At 37.9% G+C, this 12,423-nt stretch overlaps 2 protein-coding genes across 6 annotated transcripts in view; one reads left to right on the plus strand and one right to left on the minus strand.

Annotated features, from left to right (window-relative positions):
- Positions 1–6,551, plus strand: part of stx1a (syntaxin 1A (brain)) — a 58,601-nt gene extending 52,050 nt beyond the window's left edge. The window contains exons 9-10 of one of the 4 annotated variants that reach the window (XM_051399445.1): positions 581–691; positions 2,365–6,551. In XM_051399445.1, coding sequence (XP_051255405.1) covers positions 581–691; positions 2,365–2,442 — 189 coding nt within the window. In that variant the 3' untranslated portion in view covers positions 2,443–6,551. Of the gene's footprint in view, positions 1–211; positions 249–580; positions 692–928; positions 1,040–2,364 lie in introns of those variants that run through there. The other 3 variants (XM_051399446.1, XM_051399447.1, XM_051399444.1) reach the window with 3 other exon arrangements.
- A 483-nt stretch (positions 6,552–7,034) lies between these two features.
- LOC127363023 (caspase a-like) lies at positions 7,035–11,885 on the minus strand. Of its 2 annotated transcripts, XM_051399438.1 has the most exons (8): positions 10,510–11,885; positions 10,105–10,389; positions 9,918–10,000; positions 9,540–9,716; positions 8,708–8,942; positions 8,450–8,620; positions 8,220–8,329; positions 7,035–8,128 (listed from the first exon to the last, which is right to left on the minus strand). In XM_051399438.1, exons 1-8 carry the CDS (start codon positions 10,514–10,516, stop codon positions 8,021–8,023), a joined length of 1,176 nt encoding a protein of 391 aa, XP_051255398.1. In that variant the 5' UTR covers positions 10,517–11,885; the 3' UTR covers positions 7,035–8,020. The 2 variants fall into 2 exon arrangements, with proteins under 2 accessions (XP_051255398.1, XP_051255397.1); XM_051399437.1 differs by lacking the exon at positions 10,510–11,885 and having other exon boundaries at positions 10,105–10,503.
- Between the last annotated feature and the right edge of the window lie 538 nt (positions 11,886–12,423).

The raw sequence follows: 12,423 nt of genomic DNA on the forward strand, positions 1-12,423 counted from the left end.
TCAGTAGTATTGTGTGTTTGTGTGTATACTCTTTTATTCACCTGTCACGCATATGGATGCTCTAAATGTCAATAATTCAATTAACTAACACGTCAATTAAGATAATAGTCTGTTTGTTAATTTTGCCTTTCTCAGCTTTGCACTCTATTTTCCCTCTTTTTTCTTTTCCACCACACAACACTGTCACCACCACAATGACTGTAAGCTCTAGAGAACAGAGAACAGCGCTACTGCTCTAATACAGCAAGGTAATTTACCTTTGATCATTTTATACTGAAATCATTGTAGCAGTGCATGCATGCAAATCTGGTTTACCTCAATATTCACTCTTATGCAAAAAAGTTGATTCTTTGTTTTTTAACAATTCTGGGTCAATGCTAAGAAATTGGGCTTTCTTTGTTGAGGAATGCTGATTTAAACATGGTTAATGACTTCTTTCATACATTAAAGTGTCAGTAAGAAGGAAAATGTTAAAACACATCAATGAAATCTAATTCTTGATGTGATTAAAGATGTTACTGCATCTGAGTTCAGACAGATTTCTGCTCTCGCCTCTACAATGTCTCTTGTTTTTGTGCAGGGTGAACTGGTGAACAACATTGAACGGAGGGTGTTGGAGGCTCAGGAATATGTGGAGCAGGCTAAGGAGACCATCCCAAAATGCCAAAAGTTCAAAAAGACCGGCAAACGGGTGAGATTCACACATTCATCAAAGTGACTCATTATTTCTCTTTTTTTCCTCTTTCCTTTCTCCCTTTCTGCTTCCCCTTTTCTCTCTTTGTCATTCACCCACTGTTCCTTCCCTTTATCCCTCCTCCTCTCCACCTGTATCTGCTCAACCTCCTCCTCCTGCCTCCACATCTGCCTCCCTCTTTCTTCTTCCTGCCTTCATGTCTTCCACACCTCCTCTGTAACTAACCTCTCCTAGGGGGAAATGATAGACCGCATAGAGTACAATGTGGAGCACTCAGTAGACTATGTGGAGAGGGCAGTATCAGACACTAAGAAGGCGGTTAAATACCAGAGTAAAGCCCGGAGGGTGAGTCACGTAAACAACAAAACAATGCATGTACACAAACATGCTATCACGTGAAAAAATGATAGATAACTTTTGAAGCATTGCATGTATATATTGTAGTTGTGTAACTGTAACTGTTTCAGTGTGTGTGCATGCTCACCTGTCATACATTCTGCATGTGGAGCATGAGTGTTGTGAGCGTATTTGACATATTCTCACAGATAGGATTACAAATTGGTGTGAGGCTGATCTTGAGTATAATTATTGTGACAATATCCAATAAACTAGGAGCTAGACTTCACAGTACACTGCTGTAACACCTGAACACCACCTGCTGCTGAGAGTTGGGAAACCTGGTGGCTAGAAAGCAGAGACATGAAAATATATAGCTAGAAGTAATGGATAAATGATTCAAATGTTCAGCTTGTGGTAACTGCAAACTCCAGCTCTCTCAATACTTACATGTTAAAACCATTTTCACATTTCAGTCATCATAGATAGTTAGTGAACTGGGTGTGCTGGTGAGTGTATTTTGTTATCTTCAGACAGAGCCAGGCTAGCTGTTACCCCCTGTTTCCAGTCTTTATGCTAAGTTAAACTAACCTGCTGCTGGCTTCAGCTTTTATGAGAGTGATATCGTCTTCATTGATGATTCCAGGATCTTCTTGTATAGAAAACAACAACAACATTGTAACAACATCCAATTTTAAATGATGAATAGTCTCCAGTTTATGTAATGTGTTCAAAAGATTCGGAACATCTCTCTGTAAATAAAGAGGTGAGTAAACTGTAGTTTAACCACCTTGTTTCCCCTCATTGACTGATATAGTTATCTGAAAATAGATTAGTAAACTCTCTCATTTCAAAGAGGTGGATAAACTGAGTTTTTTTGAGTTTATCCCCCACTACACCCCGACTTGAGCTCATTTTACTGGCTTGATTGGGTACAGCAGAGAAAAACTACTGGGAAACACCGGTCTTTTCATGGTGGGTTATTCACTATGCTTCTTTCGTTTAACAACCTGCACCACAGTGGAGCAACTCTGCCACCTCTTGGTTAAAATCTATAATAGCACTCAAAGGTGAAAGAATTTCATACATCACACGACCGTACTGTCTATATTTTCCATTTAGTTTTCTTATTTGCCTTAAATTCAAGCAGGCCTCGCAACCCACATGAAACTATGGCTACCCATTTCTAATCAAAGAACAACGAAGTTTCTATCTTTCTCTTCCTTTCTTCCTCTCTTTCCTTGTCTGTTTCTCATTCTTTATCTCACAAATCGCCTTAATCATTATCTAAAACCTTGCCTTTATTGTTTCCCCTCCCCTTTCCCCACATCCAGAAGAAGATCCTGATAGGATGTTGTGTTGCAGTATGTCTCACCGTCCTCATTATTTCCCTCGCAATTGGACTCAGTTAGGACCATAAGAAATCCCAACTGTGCAGACAGGGCAGGAAATGATGCCTCCCTCTTAGGGTCACGTGTTCGACTGATAATATGTACTGTATAGTGGGCTATGCATTGTGCAATCAGTAACTGCTTGTGAAGTAGGAAGCAGACTTGCATTACTGCTCTGAAGGCAATGTTTTAACTTTTAAATGCATTATTTCACTTTTTCTAAACTAAACAGTCAAAAACACTGAGGAACCAATGTGGGCTTTGTGTCTGTGACATGATACACATACCGCTGTCATGTGCATGTTCTGCTGCCTGTTGAAGAACTTTGCATGTTTTTCTACAAACTCAAATCTGTGTGGTTATGTTAACTGATAATCAAAATAAACCGTCAGCCTCTCACATACTCACAGATGTATCCGAGGACCCTGATAATGTTTTATGAGTCCATAATTCTTAAAAAAAATATAAACTTTGCCTGTTTTTATAGCTTTAAAGGAATATTTTGCTAATTTGGGAAATACACTTATTTGCTTGCTGGGAGTGAACGAGGGGATCGATAAAAAAAAAAAAAATAAAATAAAATAAAAAAAAAAATATATATATATATATATATATATATATATATATATAGCAAGTTGTGTTTTTTTTGGGATTATGTTTCTGGACTATTTCTTGGTCTGCCACAGTCACTTCTGCTGATTAATGTTGATGACAATATTCCAGGAAGTCACTACACAGATAGACCTCAGGTGGTGCTCAAGCACCTGCTCTTTTGGCCTTTTACTAGATAAGTGCCCCTTTTGCAATACATTTTCCTCTATTTCTTATACAAGGAATTTGCCTTGGTACATTGGTGAATAAGAATCACAATCAAGTGTAGAAAAATATAAAGCTTCTATATACAAATATAAAGAGTGTGAGAATATGTACAAATGGCCGGATACAATAAATGAGTAAAGAGCTGTACACAAATGTGCAAAAGAAAATTGACCAGGAAGTCTGCAAGTTTAATGGTGTGACATATGATGATATTAATGTAATCTAACTATGTTTTCATTAGGGTATAATCACCTGAAAATAAGAATCGTAATGTTTTTGTTACTTTAGAATGAGACCTATATCTACAGATGGCTTGCCTTTCTTGGAGGCCGCCATGTTGAACCACCATGTTTCTAAAGTAGCCCCGAAGGGACAAACCAAACACTGGCACTAGATAGGGGTGTTTTTCAAGTGTTTCACAGCCACTATAGCTTGTCCGTTGTGCTTGAAAGGAACTATCCGTCTCAGCTCTGATTGGTTGTTTTCATTCAGACACAGTGGATTCTTGAAAATGCTATTAGGAGTACTGAGGAGCCAGAGTTAATTGTACAGTAATTAGTGAGGCCCGGTCCCCAGAAACACTGCACTCTGACAACATGTATCGTTTTTCCAACTTAGTTCTTGTCTCATCTGTGGTCTGATGAACTGTAAATTAATCCAATTGGGTGCCCCATATCGCTGAATGGTTAATTATTTTATGGCCCACTAAAGCATGCAGAATGTGACACTGTTGTCTTTGTTGTTGTTGATCAGTCTTTATGATAAATGTAAGCCTAAGTAAAAGATGTATGTAACTTATGTGAGGGGTGCCATTTTTTTCTGCTTGAGCTCCTCACCCATAATATGTCTGAGCATGTTCCCGGCCAAGAAAAGTAGTCCAGTACATAAACCCTACAGATCTTCTTAAAAGAACTAGACACTGGACCCCAATAGGCCGCCCTCTGAAAATTAGTGTATAAACCAAAAAGGTTTTCTAGCTTCCAGGTTTGCATCTGTGTGGTTTCTTTCTTATGCTAAGCTAAGCTAACCAGAAAGTGGTATCGATCCTTTCATCTAACTATCAGCTAAAGGCAAATAAGTGTTGAGCTGTTCTTTTAATTAAAGGAGACTGTAGATTCCTCGGGGTTTAAATGTTGGACATGAACTCATGTAGAGGAATGAATATTCCAAAGACATGTTTTACAATTTAAAGTTGCTTTAAAGTCACTGTGTGGCTTTTTGAAGAAAAAGGAAATAATCCAGGTGAACATCAGCGCAGTCAATATGCTTTGAAGGTCCAGTGTGTAACTTTTAGGAGGCTCTATTGGCAGAAATGGAATATAATATCTATAGCTATGTTTTCATTAATGTATAATCAATATAAGAAACACTGTGTTTTTGTTACCTTAGAGCCTACAGATGATGCACGTCACCTTTAATGGAGTCTGTCTTGTCTCTACAGTAGCCCAGAATGGACAAACCAAACACTGGCTGTAGCCTGTTCTCATTCCCAGGTTGTCAGATATAGACGCGTGCAGTGTTCAGTTAGTTACATACTGCAGTTTCACCTTTAGATACCCTTAAACTGCTACACACTGGTCCTTTAAGGTCTTTCAGGAGATTGCTGCATGCATTGCTGTCCGCCACATAACCCTCTGCGGTGCTACCACCAGATGGCGCCGAAATTGCGGGTTCCCACATTCTGCACATGGTGGCTTTAAATTTGAGAATGAGTTTGTGGCATGTGTGAATGTACTGCATGTTGTTTAATGTGGAATGAACAAAATGCAGTAACCAGAGATTGATTGATTGAATGATTGACTGATTGATTGATTGATTGATTGATTGATTGGTTGATTGCTTCTAAATCGCAGTCTTAATCCAACAACATCATTCTAAACTGCATTTTGTTCTCATTATTGTAAATACTGTAATGTTTTAAAGTCATATTTTTTAACATGTTTTCCTCTGTTCCCCATTTGCTGCCTTGGATTTATCTGTTGTTGTTACCATACAGAAGAAAATTATTATAATTATATGCTGTGTGGTTCTGGGAATTGTCATTGCTTCCAGCGTTGGGGGAATGCTGGCCTAAACCTCAACCACAGTCACACTAAAAGACACACAGCCGCACACACAACAGAGCAAAAACACTACAGATTCACATTTTCAGTTTCCTGGTCTCATGAATGCAATCTATCACATGTTTAGTGCAAGGTGCGTAACATACTGTACGACACATTTTACACGCGGTGTACAGGGCCAGAGGTGTTTTCGCATGAGTTGCTATTTTGTAAACGTGTGGTGCTGCAAACTGTTTATCTGAGTGTTGAGTGTTGTCAACGATATGATGTTTCCAAAAGTGAATTCTTGAATGAAAAAGTTACACAATGACATGTACCACTATACTAATACATTCCAACTTCCGAATATGACACTTATTCAGTTTTAATGTCTATTTTGTGTTGTACAGGCAAAGTGACCACTAATCTGCAGTGTTTTCAAAAGCCACGTTATCTATAAGCATTTATTTACACCTTTATCTTTTATAGTCTTTTTGTTTTCTCTCTCTGATGTCCTCTACCTCCCTCGCATGGTTTAGTTCACTGTAAAGTGGTGTTTGTTTTCTATTTGCAAAAGGGGAAAAGGAGACACGTTGGATATTTTGCTCGTAAAATCATCACACTGCCAAACTTTTCAAACGTCATCTCCTGTAGTTCCTAAAAACAATGTACTTAACTTCATCTGGCCTTACCAATTGTGCAGCATTTCTGACCTTTGCTCCAGTGTTGGGTGTGAATGCGTGCATGCAGAGAATATGTGCGTGTTCATTTGTAGCTACATGTTTGAACGTGCTGAGTGCCAGTCATGGGAGAAGATGCGTGCTTGTTTCTAGCCACCTGTGTCTTTGTTTTGTATAAAGTGTAAACTGATATAAAGCTCTCTAACACTGCCAGTATGTTCAAATAAGCTGTTAAATAGTCTGGTTGGATTGATAAATCTGGATTGTAAGTGACAAACCCTTGTTGTTTTATGTCATTTTATAAACCCCCTGAGCTTTAAACAGAGTATATCCTTCTGTCAAGCTACTTCTGTATTTATTTGTATGAGTGAACTTGATGAGGCGGTAAAAGCGTCAGCATGAACTCAATGAACCCCGTTAAAAACGCTGTCACATCAGTTTCCTGGCGACACATCTGACATGCACAGACTGCAACCATGTTTACCATGTTGCCTACTCAACTTGTTGCCTTTGTGTTGTATTGTGATGATATGGTTTTGTTTGTTTGATTTGAGTTTGTTTTTTCAAGTAAAGTTTGTCTGAAAAATCACATTAAGAGTTTGTGCATTGCTTTGTCAGTGCTTTCACAGGATGTCCATTAAGTCCATTAAACCTGGGTCTTAGTAACTTTACACTTGTCAATGCATCTGTAGAGATTCAGGAAAATCGACCCCGGCACAACAATGTATATGTTGTATGTACTAAAGCTCATATTTTATTTTGAAGGCTGTTTGTCTGTCACGGAGAGAGATACATTATAACAATTAATTTGCTTTAGTTGGTGTGTTTTATTGGAAATGTCTTTTCACTGTCCCTATTTCTACATCCCTAATTCCTAATGTCCCTCATTCCCGCTTATAAGTGTAGTGATTTTCAGTCATCTTCTGTAATTCCCATTTTGGTTGGGCAACTATGTCCTTTTGGCACATTACTTACCATCAACCGGTCTAAAGTTCCTCTTTTCTCAAAGTGAAAACACACAGAACATTTACTTCCTCATCTAGTCTCATACCCACTGAGATTTAACAACATGTTTGTTTCAAATAAACACATTTATTTATAGTATTTTATTGTCCCATTATCGTTTACAACAGGAGTTTGGATCATAGGCAAAAGCAAACACATATTGTATTGTTAAGATGCTAAATGGATCCCAAATTCCCTTAATTGACTGACTTCCTGTGCAAAGGGGATAAAGAAAGGGGGATGACATGCAGCAAAAGGCCACAGGTTGAAATCAAACCTGCAGCAAGGACCTCTGTACACAGGAAGCACTTTCTACTAGGTGAGCTACCAGAGTTACAACAAGTAACACCGTAAGTATAGACTGATTCCTTCAAATCCCCTTAACCAGTGGTGGCAGAAGTGTTTACATCCTATACACAAGTAAAAGTAGAAATGTCACCAATTAAAAATACTCCATTACAACTAAAAGTCCTGCGTGAAGAATGTTACTTAAGTAAAAGTACAGCAGAATCCTCAGAAAAATGTACATGAAGTATGAAAAGTTAAATTAATCATCATGACTTAAAAGCTATATTTGGATTGTTATTACACAAACAGCATTTAATTGTTCATTGTTGTTCCAAACAACTACACACACTGTTGAGTAGTTTATTCTGAAACATTGTTTTGTAGTGTATTTTATAAATCGACTGTATATGTTGTATGTATAATCTGCAAAGTAATAGTTATCATCTGTCAGATTAAAGTACTGATTGTAAAAAGTACACTACGTTCCTCTATATAAAGCAATAAACATGGAAAAACACAAGTACCCAAACACACAAAAACTGTACTATACTTGTACTGTCCACTTCCAATAGCTAAAAATAACTCTTTTCAACAATATACACAAAGTATAGAAGTGTCACACTGTCAGATATATAAAAATATAAATGCAATGATTTAAGTAAATGGAAAACAAAGTTTGATCTATTCACCAACTAGTTCATCTTAAAGCACAGTGAGCCTAATGTAAAGACATCAAGTTTGTATTAACCAACACTCAATCCTTTCTCAGTGGCCTGGACAGAGGTAGAAGCGCTTTGTCAGAGTGCATCTGTCTTTGGTTGGCATTTGTTTGAGAGAAGGGTTTATGTTAAAGTCTTCAAAGCGTTGCATGACCTGTGAGATTGAAGCAGTGCATTAAATTAAACCATATCCTGGTGTGCATGCATGTTTCAATCCCACGACAGTTTGCACTCGGAAAACTTACTTTTCTGAAGAGTTCTTCAACATCATCGTTATGTGCACAGGTGTAGAATACCTCGACAATATACTTGATAAGAAAAGACCCACTATCGGGTTGTCTGTATGAGACAGTATCTGGAGGAAAAAAATACAGAAACAGAAAATATATGTCTTTTTTATTACATAAGGTAACTATTCTTAACATTTCTTCATTGAGCTAGAGAATAAGATGTGATAATATTAAAGTTAACTCACCAGGAGTGCTGGAGAGAAGAGAAATAAAGTCTTTTTCTTTGTGTACGCAATGCAAAGCATCATCCACTATGTTGTCGTAACCAGCAGAGAACAATGGAAACGGCTGATTCACATCATCACAGACCACAGCTGGTTTGACGCTATCACTAACAAGTACTGCTCCTCCCGCCTCTGAAACACATGTGGCATACTTTTAATGGAGTGCAAGTTGTGATGTTTGGTTTATATGTAAGAGTAAATCAGAGAAGAGAGAATTACCTCCTCTGCAGGCCTGGATGATGATGATCTTGGGTTTGTTCAACAGCGCTGGACATTTCTTTGAGCCCAAATGATCGTAAATGTTGTTGATGGGGAACTCATCTGGATTATCCTCTGCGTAGTTCACACCGAGGACAGCTCCCAGTTTCCCATGAGACATGATAACCACCAACACACTGTCAGTCTCCCTGAGTTTTGGATGTTTAGAGAATCTAGTCATGGCATCATCAATGTCCTGTGAGACCAGAAATTCAGATGATTTTCTTTCCTCTATTTATACATACAGAACAGAAACCAGGTCTATGCACATCCTGGCAAAAATATATTCTAGTGCAGGACAATCACACCCATCATAGGGCAACTCTGTGGGACAGACAAATATGAAAAAAGAGAATAAAAACCTTTATTTGAAGCCTAGTGTGCAGAGTTTTTCTTCTTTGTTACATTATAACTAACTAAGTAACTAGATTATGTAATCTGGATACAAAAAGAAGGTAACTGTAGTCCTTTACAGTTACAAAAAAAAAAATGCAATCATGTAATCAGGATTACAATTTCAAAATACATTGGGTGTTCTTTAGAAATACACTGAACAGAGGACACATTTTGAATCTAAACTCTTATAGAATACACTTACATTTATACTTCTTATTGATATTTCTTTTCTCTTGTATTTATTTGAATACTTGGTGTTGAGGTAATCTGACAGTAACAGAAAGTAATCAAGTTACGTAACTTTAATATTGTGATACTTCGCCCACTGACTATATTTTAACAGTATAGTTATTGGATTATATTAAAATAAAGAATCCCAACTGTGATTATAAAGTACCTTTCCTGTGAGGTTTGTGTATTTCACCACCTCGTATCCCAGATCTGTGAGCAGTTTCTCCATGTTCTGCTCGTCTTTCTCAGCTCCATATCTGTTTAAGTTCTGATTAGCAAATATCATGTTAGTGATGAGCAGGGCCACACGATTCCTAATGGACTGGTCTGTCACACGGTAAATCTGAAAAAACAAATTTAAAGGGAGAACGTTAAACAAATTTTACAACATCATTTACAGGAAATATGTAAATTGGAGGAACCAATTTAATACTCTTATTGCAGTAAAACAAATTTTCCCGATTGTTCCCACTGCCTGTCTGGGGATAAATCTGTGAACCGACACCATGCAAGATACTTGATATGGCTTTATTGAATTACTAACATGTGTATCTTTTTGTTTTTCTGTCCAGAATGCATCGGTGGTAGGGATGAGCAAAGTCGACCATTTCATCTGGGGCTCTGCAGCTGGGAACACAAATATATTTCTGTTAAAAATGATACACTTCTGTTTCTGTATGCACTTGTATTAATTAAGGTGTTAAAGTATAATATCAGTTGAATATGCTCACCTGGTGGAGCACGTTGACCACAGGATAGACCCAGTTCAGAGTAAAGTGTAGGGTCTCTGTGTTCGATGTGGTCGATCATCTTCTTGCTGGCTTTGGCTCCTTTCCTCTTCACCGTGTCAAGGAGAAGTCGTGCCTTGTCTGCTCTGCTAAGGTTCTCCTCAAGCACTGAATCTTTCTCCCCATCGTTCAAGATACCATCCTCTAAAATGTCGTCCAGGAGCTGACTGACAAGTTCTTTGGATGCCATGTTCACAAACTTTTTCCTCACTGTGGCAAGCTCCTTATCTAGAGTATAACATACCATATGAAGCATAAATAATTAGGTAATTCAAAGGATAGGAACTAAAGATGACATATTTGAATCATGCACAAATCATGCCTATATGGTTAACAGTTACATCTTACCTGCCATTGTTCACAAGCCTTGTCTCTCTGAGTTATTCAAAATCGAACTCTCCAGCCTTCCAACAAGTATGACAAGTGCACACTGCTCACATATTGCATGAGACAATGATACATGTTGCTTTGCAGCACGTAATCCCCATCAGTTATCAGTTATCAGGAAACATTTCTTCCATGGAAGTGTTGCTAAAGAATGCAAGAAGTGGCCAAAACCACACCACATACAATAGATAGATAGATAGATAGATACAACCACGAACTGTAGATAGAAACTTTAGCGAGTTTCACAGCCACCATAGTTTCTCCTACACGCTTCACAGCCCGTTCTCATTCCCAGGTAGTCAAACGCAGACGTAAACAGGTTTCAGTTGGTTGCAATCTGCAACTTAACTACTAGATGCCACTAAATCCTACATACTGATCGTTTAAGGACAGAAAATCAAACATAACAAATGTATATATGGACAAATTAAGCCAGAAGACGTACTGTATGAGCGTCCTAATAACATCTTAATTAGATGATACTTTTCATTGAGGTAAAAGTGGTCAAACTAGTTTTTTGGCTGAGATAACAATGTTCTTATCAAGGAAATCTATTTCCATGCAAGTGGTGGTAAACAAGTAAAACCAGGGAAGATGTTGTGGTGCCGGTTATTAATTGTATTAAAATGATCTTGGTGTGTGCAGAGAGACAGCTCAGCAGACATCTGTGCTCTCAACATTTTACTATATTTAATTTTTTAAAAAGGGTTTTTCTAATCCAGTCGTGCACCCAAGAAGAACTCCCCTGCTGTTTGTGCTTTGTGTGTCACAAATTACATATCTTTTTGTCATGAGCCTGCTTTGAAGTACACTAATCAGCCGTATGCAGCCTCATACGCAACAAACTGCGATGCACTGTGTGTTCTGACACCTTTCTATCAGAACCAGCATTAACTTTTTCAGCAATTGGAGCTTCTAACACATCAATCATAACTATACCACCTAACGCAGTGCACCCTGCATTGTGTGACTACTGACTGACTGACACTACTTATGCACCTTAGGCCTTTCAAACACTGGATTTGACCATGCACCTTAGGACACTAGCCCCATGCTCGTTATTTAGCTATTTATTCTACTTTATTCTATTAGTTCTTCTAAATTGACCTCCTCTTGTTATTATTATTATTATTATTATTATTATTATCAGCTTGTGGATACTGCTGGAAACTGTGAATTTCCCCTTGGGGATGAATAAAGTATCTATCTATCTATCTATCTATCTATCTATCTATCTATCTATCTATCTATCTATCTATCTATCTATCTACTTGCGGACAAAATGTTCACTTGCTGCCTAATATACCCCATCCACTGACAGGTGCCATGATAACCAGATAGTCAGGATTATTCACTTCAGTTCTCATAATGCTATGGCTGATTGGTGTTTGTTGTTAAGCAGTGCTTGTTTTCCTAAGAACAGAAAGTAATTGGCAGCTTTTACATACCTTTTTGTTATAAGTATGTTTTGAAGAATGTTGTAGAGCATTGTTTGTTTCCTGAAGAACATCAAGCTGTGGATAAGTGGTGGCTGTCACTGATAATGAAAATGGAAGATTCACAATCCTTGTTCATGTGCCAAAATACATTCCAGAGTTCAGTCGAAGCTTATAGGAGGCCTCAGGGGTGAATTACACAGATTAAATTAAAGTAGTTTCAGTGTTTTTATGCTGAAGCCCGGGCAGAGGAACACAAAGCAGTCACATTGTAGCAACATCCGATATAATACAATCAAAACCTGCTTTGTGTGTGCTTTCTTCTGACCTGCATTATGCCTATCCTGTGGTATACTGTTACATTTAAGCAAAGTCTGATAACAATATTTCTAGCATGTTTCCTCTGCTGTCTTTTGCTGCCTTCAGTGAATGTTTTTCT

Source organism: Dicentrarchus labrax, unplaced genomic scaffold, assembly GCF_905237075.1.
Source record: "Dicentrarchus labrax unplaced genomic scaffold, dlabrax2021, whole genome shotgun sequence".
NCBI lineage: Eukaryota > Metazoa > Chordata > Actinopteri > Moronidae > Dicentrarchus > Dicentrarchus labrax.

Coding starts and splice junctions, on each gene's coding strand:
- LOC127363023 (XM_051399437.1), bottom strand. CDS start 10,417: ATGCTTCATATGGTATGTTATACTCTAGATAAGGAGCTTGCCACAGTG. Junction 10,001..10,104: donor TGGTCAACGTGCTCCACCAG/GTGAGCATATTC, acceptor TTGTGTTCCCAG/CTGCAGAGCCCCAGATGAAA. Junction 9,717..9,917: donor AAAAACAAAAAGATACACAT/GTTAGTAATTCA, acceptor TTGTTTTTTCAG/ATTTACCGTGTGACAGACCA.